Here is a 12029-nt window from a genome sequence, read left to right as displayed (position 1 = left end):
AAAATCACGCTGGAGTATTGCTTCGAATTTCTGAGCCACTGTTCCTCGCTAAATGAACTATTCACCCTTCATAAGAGAGCAATAAGGTGGGTTGTAAGGGCAAAACGAAATGCTCATACAACTACGTACTTCAAAAAACTCAATATTTTAAGAATTGCAGATCTGAGAGTAGTGAAGGACTTGAAATATGTTTTTAGTTGCGTGAAACAGTTATCCCCGAATATTACTAACAACCTCAAGCATAAGGTCCAAAGGGGCGGTATATTTTAACTATCTCTACCTAGCGTTAGACAAGCCTGGCAACAAAAACTGCCAGATTTTCTTTTCGCCCATGAATGGAACGCACATCACGCAAAGCACAAGTTAAAATTTGACCCCGAAGCAACGCTCAAACTATGGACTGGGTGCGTTAGAGATCAGATCATTAGCTCTTATTGAACTGCATGTACCAAGTTAAATTGTTTTGCATGTCAGTAGTGCAAGTATTTTGGGAGTGACCGAGTAACCCTCCTAAACTGAATCATGTCCCTTTTCAAGTCCTTAGGTCCAAAATCTAGTGCGGCGAATCGAAAGCTTGTAGTGTAAAATACACGCAAGAACAACGAAAACATGCTGATTTAGCTTATGAGGTTCCACGGTCTTATAATATACTATCCAACCATTTCAAACATTTTTACTCCCAAAGACCGAAATACATACAAACCTACATGAAATAACCAAGAACTTGAAATAACCAAGAACTAAAAGGGTTACATCTGGCGCCGGGGTTGGTACCCACGACACCTGGGGAGAGAATCCTTGCCTTGTTTTCACTGCCTCTTAGACTGCTTGGCTACACCAGCTCCACCTTCTAGTGATCGTAGAAGCATTACTTTGAATTTCAAGAGCACCTGCAAGCCCTCGAGAATCCAGGCTAGTTAAAACAATGACGTCCAACTCTCCTCTTTTTCCGGCTCCTTCATTGTTCAATTGGCTGCCTTTAAATGTCCATAAGGCATATCAGAGACATCGTAATGGTGTCTAGATATCTATGGGCATACGTAGGCGTTGGTCCAGTAGCAGAACTGAAGCCAGAACTTGGACAAGTGTTTGACTAAAGTTCCTCATCAACCTTATATTCAAGGGTTAGCCAGATCAGCCGGAATGATTAGTGACGTGGCTTAACTGTATGATATTTATTCGGAAAGTATAACGATACAACTGTTCGGTAGGAAGAAAGAAATTAAGATGGCGGAGTAGTGAGGAGAGATAGAAGAGTCTTGAGTAATCGTGTCGGAACTATTGACTGTTGTGGATCAACCTGACATTACCAATTACTCCATCCGCCAACTCTAATTCGTTGGTCGATCGAATAATATATATTAATAAAAGTTCAGTAAAATGAGGAAAATCTGGTCTTGATCTACTGGGATTCCAATCGGAAGTACGCAGAGGAAAAAAAGATGCCAAAGGTTTCAATATGCTTCACTATTTCAAAATCTTAGAAATCAAAAGCCCCCAAAGTTGTCTCCTAACTTGGACCCTTAAATTAGTACCCTAAACCATGCAGGTTTCTACGATTAGATCAAATTTGGTTCCTCTGGGTGCTTTATTTCAGCCATCTCTCAGGGTGAAGAAACCTGGGCTAAAATGGAACTATTTTTATATTCGCTCTTTGGTGTGGCAATTATTGAGATTCTAGTTGCAATCTTAGGAAAAAATTGCGCTTTTGTTAAAATGGCAAGCAGGAATATTGTGAGTTTGACAACTACTAATTTATTGCCACAAACCGATAAGATTGGGATAGACCAGTATTTAAAGTAGAAGCAGAAGGTATCTTTTATAACACATCTTCAAAAGTATCCATGAGCTTTTTCCTCGACCAGATTTTAGAGTCAATCGTAGGGAATGTAAAGGTTCGCACTTTTGAGCCCCCCCAAAAATCCAGGCCAGTCAAAACTATGAAGTACTTGTTTCTTTCATGGGTTCCTTCAATGTTCGGGCTTTTTCTTTAAATTTCGTAAAACTTGCTTGACTGGATTCTAAGATCTAGCAAAAGACTGGAGTCCGAGGCCGCCTTTTGCCGGACTCGCCCCAACACTAGAACTTATGGGCGACACTCGTCAAAGAGATTGCGTCTAAAGGAGATCCACTTCCGTGACCTAAGGATTGCGGTGTGGAACTCTGGAAAGACCGAGTAAACCCATTCCTTCTGTATCCAAATCTATGTAGAAAAACGTCGAAAATCAACGCATATTTGGCTCTTTCTGGGACATATTTCGCTGTTTTTACCGCATAAAAATTCACATATTCTGGCCGAAATTTTCGCAGGTTTCTAACATCTATAATCATCAGGCTAATCAGAGCGAGGTTTTCAGGACATTTTCCTCCCGGATATTCATTCCCAACTCCGTTTGCTACAGTTAATCGTCTATTCAATTCGTTCGATTCAGATATTGGGATAACTACATAGACACAATTATAGCATTAGTATTATCCGGAATTGGGAACATTCAAGGTGGTGAAGATCACATCCAACGGAACGAATTTTCCCAACGGGTTGGTTTTGGCTCGATCTATGACTTGGTTTGCCTGAATGAACTGAAACTGAAGCCCAACACACTGATACAATCCTGGAGATGACACTGCAATCTTGAACGGGATCACTTTGCTTTCGTGTGTATCTACTGTCATCGAACTGTTCAAACAGCCCACAAAACTGTAAGGTAATCGAGTATCACTTGTCAGTCCATTTGCTTGGGATAACTGAAGGTGGAGATCACCAGGATACGGATTGGGATTATGGATCCGAATCCTGCAAGGCATCATGGCGAGAGGAGACTTTTGGAATGAATGCTCTATCCGCGGCTCCACTTCCAATTTTAGCTCACAAGGGTATTTGGATCACCAGGATACGGATTGGGATTATGGATCCGAATCCTGCAAGGCATCATGGCGAGGTGATATTTTTGGAATGAATGCTCTATCCGCGGCTCCACTTCCAATTTTAGCTCACAAGGGTATTTGGAACGCATGGAAAGTGGGCTGGTGGTTGATCTGGGAGAGTCCACGTGATCTTCAAGACCTGACTCGATTAGTTTCATGGGTTTAATGGGAGCCATGGTTTGACCTTGGATTTGGCCATTGCCTTCCCAAAATATCACAAGCTGGTCTTCGTCCAATTTCGGCGCTTGAACCGTGGGACCGAATTGAAATGCTGGCTTGAGAAAGTCCAGATAGGGGGCGTGTTGCAATCTTCCTGCCCCTTTGCCCCCCATTGAGGAAAATAAGAGATCTTTTGAACCTCCACTAGCGCTGGACGATTTCTGTAACGAGCTGGATTTAATGGCGGTTTTGAGTCCGATGGATATGGAGTCGCCTCGCTTCACAAACCGATCTTCACTCAAGGATTGAAATTCAAGAAGTTCGTAATCGTGGCTCACAATTGAGATGTGGTGGATTTGGATCTGGTCGAGGTTCCTAGACAAGTCCTTGCTGATATTGCTAACGTGGAGTAGAATCGAATCCGAGGTTTGACTTTCGAACATGCAAACCGGATTCTTCTCCGCAGACACAACTATGGCTGGTAGGATTTTAATTTCAGCCTCACGTCGCAGAATCCGGTAGACAGCCTTGGCCTTGCTTTTGGTGTTTGGCGAGGGCATATGCTTTGGGTTCTCGTAATAAACGAAAAGTTTGAAGCTATGTAAAGCTAGATTGTCCGGACCTCTTATCCAAAGTTCCAAGGTTTCAACTTGACCAGCTTCAACCCTGGACTTCTTCACGGGAACGGGGAGGAAATCCAAAGGCTGCTCCACCGATTGGCCATTATCATTTAAGACCTTTAAGGCCGAATCTTGGATAACGGGACATTCAAACAGTGAGGATTGGGCTTTACCAGCCTTTCCAAAAGAGAACATTCCAGGATTTTGACTCACTAGATACAAATTCGCCATTGGCTCTAAGCCGGTGTTCTTCAAGGTGAACTTCAAGATCCGTATCTCGCCTTGATGAATGCTTTTAGGAAGATCCAGACTCATCTCTAATCGAGGTTGGCCTGGCCTTATGGCCACTTGAAGCCGATGATCCGGTCCATAAACGACCTTGGTCTTGTGTTCTTTGGTCAAGGATAGCCTCGGACCTTTGACGGTGAAGTATTGCCGACCCCTGATAATGTAGTCTGTCGCCTCCGACTGAGGAAATTGAGCCTTCAAGCCATACTCCACACCAGTAATGTAGAGGTCGCCGGGCTGAAGGGCAGTCACTTTCAAATCCACGATGCATGGTTTGCCCTTTTCCAACGTGATTGAATCCAAGAGCTCGGTTTTGACCACATCTTCCGCGTTAGAGCTGCTGCTCTTATCGTTACTGATGGACTCACTTTGGTCGTCCGGAGAGAATCGCCACAACAAGTGGATCTTCTTCAAGAGTAACGTGGTCAAGAATGGATTGGACACTGGGACCATAAAACGAATGGGCTCTCCCACGACGCTCTGAGGCACGAGATTCACATACGAAACAGGTGAGAACACGGACTGGCACGTGCGTGCCAGGAACATGACCTCATGGCCAGATATTCGTTCCAGAAATACGCGTTCCATGCGCTGGAACGAGTCCTTGGGATTGGCCTCACTCAGGCGATCATACGTCTCGCCGGCCTGACTCAAATCCAGAACACAATCTTGGATTTGAAATTTGGGAATGGTGATTTCGGCACTTTGATGCTTGGTCTCTTTCTCCTTCATGTGGTGGACGATGAAGAACTCTCTGAGATGGCACATCTGTTGGAGTGACGGGAGGTAGTCTTGCGGCATGAGAAGTAATTGATTGAACAATTGCGAGGCTGTCACGTAGTCCTTGAGCAAGAGGGATTGATGACCTAAAGTGTAGAGGATGTGGTCCTCGGAGAGTCCCCAACCTTGGCCCTGATAGATCTGGAATCCTTGCCGGTAAGCGCGAGAGGAGTGCCGCTTTTGCCCACTCTTGGAAAAACGATAGCCGGACAAGATAATGTGGAAGGCGTACTTTCGAATGGAAGGCGGAGATGCCAGAAGATAACAATAGGCAGCTTGTTCCAAGAGCAAGCTGCTCCGGAGATCCTTGGTCTCATTGGTGAGGCGAATATACGATCCCGCGGCCTCCAAAAACCTGCAATCCCCCCAGGGGTAAATCACAATGAATGAGCTGAAGGGTTGGGGTGGGTAAGTAAGATTTGAATCAGGAGGACGAGACTTACAATCCTTGGAATTTCAGGCACAAGGCGTCGAATAAGGTGGCTCGAACGGCGAATTCCGGCATCTGGCACACTTGCAGATACTTATTGATGCTATCCTCCATGTAATGTGAGGGATACTTCTTCGTGGGATCATTCTGCATGAATTGAGACAAAGCACACATCTCGGCCACGCCGGCGTAATAATTCCAGGCCTCATCGCTCTTGAGCCAACCAGAAATCAAGGTTTCAATTACTTTCCATCCTGCACGTTAAGATGATCATTGATATTGAACATGTCAGCTCACCTGGAAGTCTTTCTTGACGGAATGATAGCAGTTGTAGGCTTGTTTGTACAGCTTGAACATGAAGTAAAGATCGCCCAATTTGCGCATCTGCAGCTCCGGGGCCTCTTTGCTGTAGACCACACTTGTGCCGCCCGTTGTACCGGGTTTGTTCTGACCGAACCACCGTTTGGCTCCGCTGAACAGAGAGCGACTCTTGCGATTCGTCACGATCTCGCTTAATTGACGCATTTGGCGCTCGGCGTGGGGAATTAATCCCTTAATGCAAAACCTAACGAAACATTGAAAATCGATTTTGAAGCAAGCCACAAGGTCTTCATCATTACTGTGATTCGCCTTCGCAAATCCCCCCCAGACACCACATTTCATCTTCATTTCAAGTCGTTTGATAATTAGGCACTGCGGTACGATATTCATTAGTTATTTGAAAGTAAAATAAAGCGATAAGACTAGTGTTAAATGGAAAAAACATCGCAATAATTGAAATTGCATCGATACCCTTTTGTCAATTTCCAACAGTCTACAATCATTACTCTTACAGTAAATAAATGGCCAATCAAATTGCCAACCTTTACCAACGAAAACAGAGTCCAACCTCATAACCTCAAAAAATCACATGACTTACGAAATGCTTCCAAACTTCCATTCATCCTCAACTTAGTGACAATATCACGATCTCTCATGTGTTCAACTTACTCTCGCACCAGAATCCGGATGCGATCAATATCATTACTCGTCAACAACTGAGCAATGTTGCCGGTATTGACGGGCTTCAATTGACTGGCAGGCGCGGTCACAACCGGCGGAATTGGCGAGTCCGGCTTCTCACTCTGCGCCAAAGGGTGCGCCATCGGCTCCGCCTTCTCGCCCTCTTCCCGGCCAGCCTTCTCCTCCATTGGATCCACCGGCATGGTCACGCCCGTAGTAATAATCGTGGGCCCCACCCCTTCCCTTCGTGCGTCAATATTGCAAAACCGATGACCCGGACCCAACCAATAATCCACCAAAGCCGGATTGGGCGCCTCTCTCTGAGTTTTCCGCGAATTGATCTGCAACAAATGGCAATTGGCACTACCCAAGGCCTCTTGCATCTGGACCAACACCGCCTGAGCTTGAGCCTCGGTGGCCTCATACACATCGTGCACCAGTAGATAGTATTTCAAACTCTGCGGGGCAGTAAATTGCGGGTAAGCATGGGGCTTGTCATGCTGATGCTTGTATTGTTGATCCACCAAGGCCTGAATCTGACCCAAGGGCGCTTCACATGTAGACGAGATGGCAAACACACAGCCCAAATGGTGCCGTAGATACTCGTGTTCCACGGCTGGAATAGAATGGACAAAGAGCTTGGTCCAAACATCGAACCAAGGCGTGAATCCCGGAGCTTCCAAAGTCTGTCCATTGGGAAAGGTCCGAGTCACCGATGGTTCGTCTGTGCACCCATCCACCAAATCTAGCATCAATTTCTGATTGATCAACCGCGTGGGATCCTTCTTGAAGTCCTGCAAGGTCACGGAGAAGGCCGGCAGTCCGTGATTGTGGCCTTCGGGGTCTTTGAGGGTAACCTCGGTGAGGAGCTTGGTGAAGGGCTGCAGGAGCTCGGTCAGGGTCAGATTGTTCTTTCCTACCAAGCGATCGCAATCTGGCGAGGATAACACGGAAATCACGGGCGAGAAGTAGTCAGGGATCCATTCTTGAGGGGCGATGGTCCTAGATTTGGTCATGACGGCCGCCGCAGATCGCACTTGCCAGTAGTTGGTGATCACGGGAGTCACGGACTGAGGAGCGGCAGGAGGTCGACGCCGCGTCATTCAGCTCTCATGAGGAATCACGAGGAGAACAAGATACGAGATGGAACGGAACACACACTCTCACACACACACACCGAGATCTTCGAGAGGATGTACGGGGGCTAGGGACTGGTTGGTGGCTGGGTTGAAGAACGAGTGTATGTATTGTTGGAAGGAGGCTGATTCCATCGACACCGATGATCATCTGATGGAGCAGGTTTGCCACATTGGGTTGAAACGGATTCACTCTTGGGTCAGATGTTGAAGAATCACGAGTAGGATTGATTTGTAACATCACTAGATGATGCCCCTAAAAAGGGCAAATGAAGAGCTACAAGTTTTATTTAGGATTGATACCTTGACCATTGGATCGTATTCATCATTTGATTGCAAGTGGCCTGAAGCCTGACTATGATCAAATGGAGCTTGGGAGAGGCACAAAATGAGGGCAAAAATTGGACTAAATAGGTCAAAAAAAAAAGAAATAGTCAACTGCTTGGTGACTAAGTGTACGAATAAAGGCATCAGTGCCACCTAAGATTAAAACGAAGATGCAGTTGACTAGTTTGTGGTAGAATTGTGAGGGGATCCTTCTATAAATGCATGTAGCACAAGCGCCATTTAGTTTGCAAAGGGGTCTGATGTTCTGATACAAATGTTTGGAGAATCAAGTAAATCATGATGAGGCAATATTGCTGAGAGATGGATTGAAACAACAATTGGGTAAAGTAGTTCAAATGTTCGATAGAATGGTAAACCATGGATTGTAAATATCAAAAGTTTAAGGAATATGATCACTTTTATTGGTTAATCTGATACATTTGAGACGCACTTACTCTAATCTGACTGTTGGGAAAGTTTTGCGTTTGATGCACAGTATGGATTGCAATTGGTTTTTTTAAACTGTCATTACACCCGCATGCACTTAAATGTTCCTCTGAAATATCGAATAATGCAATAAATAGCTAAATTTCAAGGCCCAACACTTTAAAAATCCCAGCTTCTATTTTTTTTTCATGCATTTTATGTCCTCTAAAGTCCAGTTCTGAATTAGAAGTACCCACGTCTTTAACGAAAGAGACAAAATAAACTATGAAACAATACAAGCAAAGAAAAGTTGAAGTTAGGCTGAAACATCTGCCTTTTCCTCTTAACTTCTCATGACATGATCGGATTTCACCAATTTGGCAGCACTGGTAAAATAAATGATAGGAGGAGGATCAAACCGATCAAACGACAGTGTTGCCAGCCATTATTCAGTAAATTCATCCCACCCAAGTTTTGATGCTTAATTACCACAAACTTTGGGGAGACATGGGTGTTTCTATAGAATGTTCGCCCTTTAGCATTTATCCAGCTGGTTTGATGATATTCACGGGTAGAATGCATGTTACTTTGAATAAGTTTTAACTCTTGAGATTTTATGATGAATAATAATTAATTAACTTACCAGTTCATTAAGGGCAAAGACTACTAAAAAGCTCCTAAGGTAATGGGTTTCCATTCTGAACAAAGCCATAGAAGTCTAGTCATAGGACTGATATCATATCATTTTCAAGGTCTTTAAAATAAACAAATACATGATTTCTGTACCAATGGCTAAAATCCCATTCAAATGTTATCACGGCAGTGCAATAATATTTCAAAGTTGATTCGAATTCGAAACCGGAGGGCCTGTAATGAAGACTAAAAAATGAATGCAACTTTCTTAAAAATGAAAAAAAAAAAATGAGTGGAACTGTTTGAATTTATTCATTTATTTTTTCATTCATTGATGCTCCAAGTTTTGTCGCGTGACAAAGGCAATCTCCCTCATGACATCGCTTTTGAGCAGGTCCGTCAATGGGTATTTCAAACACGCGTCATAAGCGTTGGCCAGGGTCGTGTCCCACAACATCACGCCATTCTGGGCCAGGGCCAGTATGCAATTTCGTACCCGGGCAATCCCCGTGCGATCGGTCGTTGGGACCTGGCTCAAGTTCTGCGAGAACCCCCCGCTACCCCCGCCCTCTTCCTCGTGCTCCGTGGGTGAGACCCATACGAAGCCATTGTTCCCCAGGATCACACTCACGCCGCAAGGCAGCTTGTGGAAATGCGTTTTCCTCCGTTTGATCAGACTGGGCGAGACCTTGATCAAGGTCCCCTGGGACAATTTACCGTACTTGAGGGATCGCGTGTGCAAGGATAACGATCCGTCGTGATAGACATTCTGGACCTCGGCACTGATCAGATCACCCTCTTGAAGATACTTGCGCATAGACAGCTCGTCCTCGGCGGATCGTCGCCGAAGCTCACCTCCGGGTAGATTGACCGAGGACAAGAGAAGCACGGAGTCCAGACGACTGTTGGTGTTCACCTTCCAACGCTTTTGTTGGACCTCGGTGATGCGACCCACGACCACGTCTCCGATTTCGCCCTGGTATTTGGTCTTGAGGGGTGTGACCGAGATGAGTTTGTTGACGCGTTGCACCACACCCGCCAAGGAGGCGTACAAACCGTCTTCTTTCGTGTAGGTGCCGTGACCGCGCATGAAGCCCACATCTCTGGAGATGGATATATGAACATAAGTAGAGATACCGCCGCTGTCCATGTATAACCGATTAGATTTTCATCTAAGGTTGGCTGTTGATGAACAAAGTCTGCATGTAACACTCTTGTTGTTTCAATAGTCAATGTCCAATAAATTTCAAACTAGTCATCTATTGCTCTATATCATCCTGAAGTATCAAGCCCAGTGTTTTTAATTATTTGTCATATGTTATGGTACCACTTCGAATTCGACATAAGTAATGAATCTACGATTATCGTTTTCGATTAGTACAGGCAAATGGGGGTCCGTCCACCCACCAATCGGTTCACAATGGTTTGATTTCCATCTCATTTTAATCTCAAGCAACTTACGTTGTGATGAGATCACCGGGTGAAACCAGTTGTTGATTCGATCCCATCTCATGGCCGCCATCGAATTTATCTCGCTCTTGGGCATCCACACCCGCCAACTCCAATTGAATGACCGGCATGACCATATATTTGAAATAAATACTAATCCAATCCCTCTATTTCCACTATCACTCATAACGTGACTTTGTGTTTTGATTCAGGCCAATTCAGCCCAAACAGTCTCAGCCCTGCCTGAGTGTTCAGCCTTCTTCTGTTGTTCCTACAAACGCAAACAAGAAAAGCGCTCGCCAAGATCGAAGGAAAATGGAGATGGAGGAGCTCGAATCCGAGGACATATCCCTCATGGTGGATGTGGCCTTGCCTTCCACCGAAGAAATACGGGACGAGCAGGTCAAGATTACGAGTCACGACCATCCGGATCAATTTCATCGTCATTTTCTGGCGGAATTGCGTGATTTGTGTCGAGGCGCCAGCGGCTGGCATTACTTAGATGTCGAGGTCATTTGTCGGGATGGGCGGGCCACCGTGGCGTCGCCTTTATTGGCCAGTGTGTCGCCCCTATTCCGGACGGCCACCTCGGCCTCACTCCAGGCGCTGCTCATGGGCACAGAGGCTGATCCGGCCTTTGGATTTACCCTTCAATTACCGGATGTGGATGTAAAGGATTTTGACGCATTCTGGAAGCTAGTTTGGGAGTTCGGATCGGATTTGCAGGGAACCGGGGTTCAGCATGTGTTCGAGGTTCTGTGTATGGAGTGTAGGGCGGGACAGGATCTGTCCAATGTGTTTGTCATTGATCAGGATTGGAATCAAATCACGAAGGGAGATCTGGCGGAGGTTGAAACGGCTAGGCCTAAGATGTCACGGAGACCGCGGAAACGGACCCAAGCGCCATCGCAGCCTTATGTCCGTACCGAGGTCATGGAGACCCATAGAACGTCGGACAAGTACGGATTGCGAGCCACCATCAAGCGGAAGAGATTCACAGATGAGGTGAGTGAGGCCTCGGGGGTGTCGGATGATGACAATGATATCTCGTCCGAAGGCGAGAGCGATTATGAGCCCAACCAGATGGAGGAAGAAGCGGTGACCCAACAGGATGAGGCTGATGATGCCCAGGCAGATTTGGAGGGAGGAGAAGACGAGCTTGCCGACGTGAATGTCGATGAAGACGAGGACACCATGATCGTCACGGAAGTCTTTCAGTGTGATGACGCTACAGAGATGGCCGAACCCAAGGATCAGTTGGAAGGTTTGAGTTGGAGGTCGGTTAAATTAGATGATGGGAGCACTGGCCACGTAGTGACTGTGATGGAAGGCGAGCAGTGTGCCCTATCTATGCCCGAAGAGCCTTTACTCACGTTGTCAGCCAATCCGAGGTCGCTTTTGAAGCCAGTGGTTCCCACCAGCAGCCCATTGTATATTTGTTCGGCTTGTTCCGAGCGGTTTTCTACGGTCGCTGAATTGAAACGTCACGCGGCTAGAAATCACGAAGGAAGTCTGTTTTTCATTTTGTCGGAGAAGAACCTTCACTCTACTTGCATTGAGTGCTCTATCATGATGAAGTCCTACGAGAAGTTGTTTGCCTCAGATGATGACCTTCAGAACAAGGATATTTGTTTCCCCTGTCCACATTGTCACCGACGATTCGTGGGGAATCTCGATGGACTACTCTCTCATCTGCAGATTGATCATCGAAATGCCGTAAGCGAGATATCGGATGCCACCCTTGACCTTAGTGGTCTTATCAGTGTGATGCGGAATGATGATCCTAAATCGATCTCGTGCGAGTTCTGTCGCGAACCTCAAAGTTCGGCTTCCGCCTTCAACAAACATCTCTTC

General features: G+C 45.8%; 2 protein-coding genes across 2 annotated transcripts; both read right to left on the bottom strand.

The window, feature by feature from the left end:
• Window positions 1–2392: 2392 nt before the first annotated feature.
• On the bottom strand, window positions 2393–7453 carry LOC131892388 (trafficking protein particle complex subunit 8-like). The gene is made up of 4 exons (XM_059242239.1): window positions 6193–7453; window positions 5500–5767; window positions 5216–5415; window positions 2393–5127 (listed from the first exon to the last, which is right to left on the bottom strand). The coding sequence occupies exons 1-4, from the start codon at window positions 7305–7307 to the stop codon at window positions 2862–2864; spliced, it is 3849 nt and encodes a 1282-aa protein (XP_059098222.1). The 5' UTR covers window positions 7308–7453; the 3' UTR covers window positions 2393–2861.
• A 1562-nt stretch (window positions 7454–9015) lies between these two features.
• LOC131892437 (exosome complex component RRP4-like) lies at window positions 9016–10499 on the bottom strand. Its single transcript, XM_059242323.1, has 2 exons — window positions 10188–10499; window positions 9016–9829 (listed from the first exon to the last, which is right to left on the bottom strand). Exons 1-2 carry the CDS (start codon window positions 10310–10312, stop codon window positions 9055–9057), a joined length of 900 nt encoding a protein of 299 aa, XP_059098306.1. The 5' UTR covers window positions 10313–10499; the 3' UTR covers window positions 9016–9054.
• Between the last annotated feature and the right edge of the window lie 1530 nt (window positions 10500–12029).

The sequence above is a fragment of the Tigriopus californicus genome, chromosome 2, assembly GCF_007210705.1.
Source record: "Tigriopus californicus strain San Diego chromosome 2, Tcal_SD_v2.1, whole genome shotgun sequence".
Taxonomy (NCBI): Eukaryota; Metazoa; Arthropoda; class Copepoda; order Harpacticoida; family Harpacticidae; genus Tigriopus; species Tigriopus californicus.
The sequence above is the reverse complement of the archived record's forward strand: the minus strand, read 5'-3'. Positions and strand labels throughout refer to the sequence as shown.

Bases quoted from the DNA above. Each gene is read 5' to 3' on its own strand.
- LOC131892388 (XM_059242239.1), bottom strand. From the start codon at position 7,307: ATGACGCGGCGTCGACCTCCTGCCGCTCCTCAGTCCGTGACTCCCGTG. The intron at 5,768-6,192 runs GTAAGTTGAACA...ATGTTTCGTTAG, and splicing joins ATCCGGATTCTGGTGCGAGA to GTTTTGCATTAAGGGATTAA. The intron at 5,416-5,499 runs GTGAGCTGACAT...GGTTGGCTCAAG, and splicing joins CCGTCAAGAAAGACTTCCAG to AGCGATGAGGCCTGGAATTA.
- LOC131892437 (XM_059242323.1), bottom strand. From the start codon at position 10,312: ATGGTCATGCCGGTCATTCAATTGGAGTTGGCGGGTGTGGATGCCCAA. The intron at 9,830-10,187 runs GTAAGTTGCTTG...ATCCATCTCCAG, and splicing joins CCCGGTGATCTCATCACAAC to AGATGTGGGCTTCATGCGCG.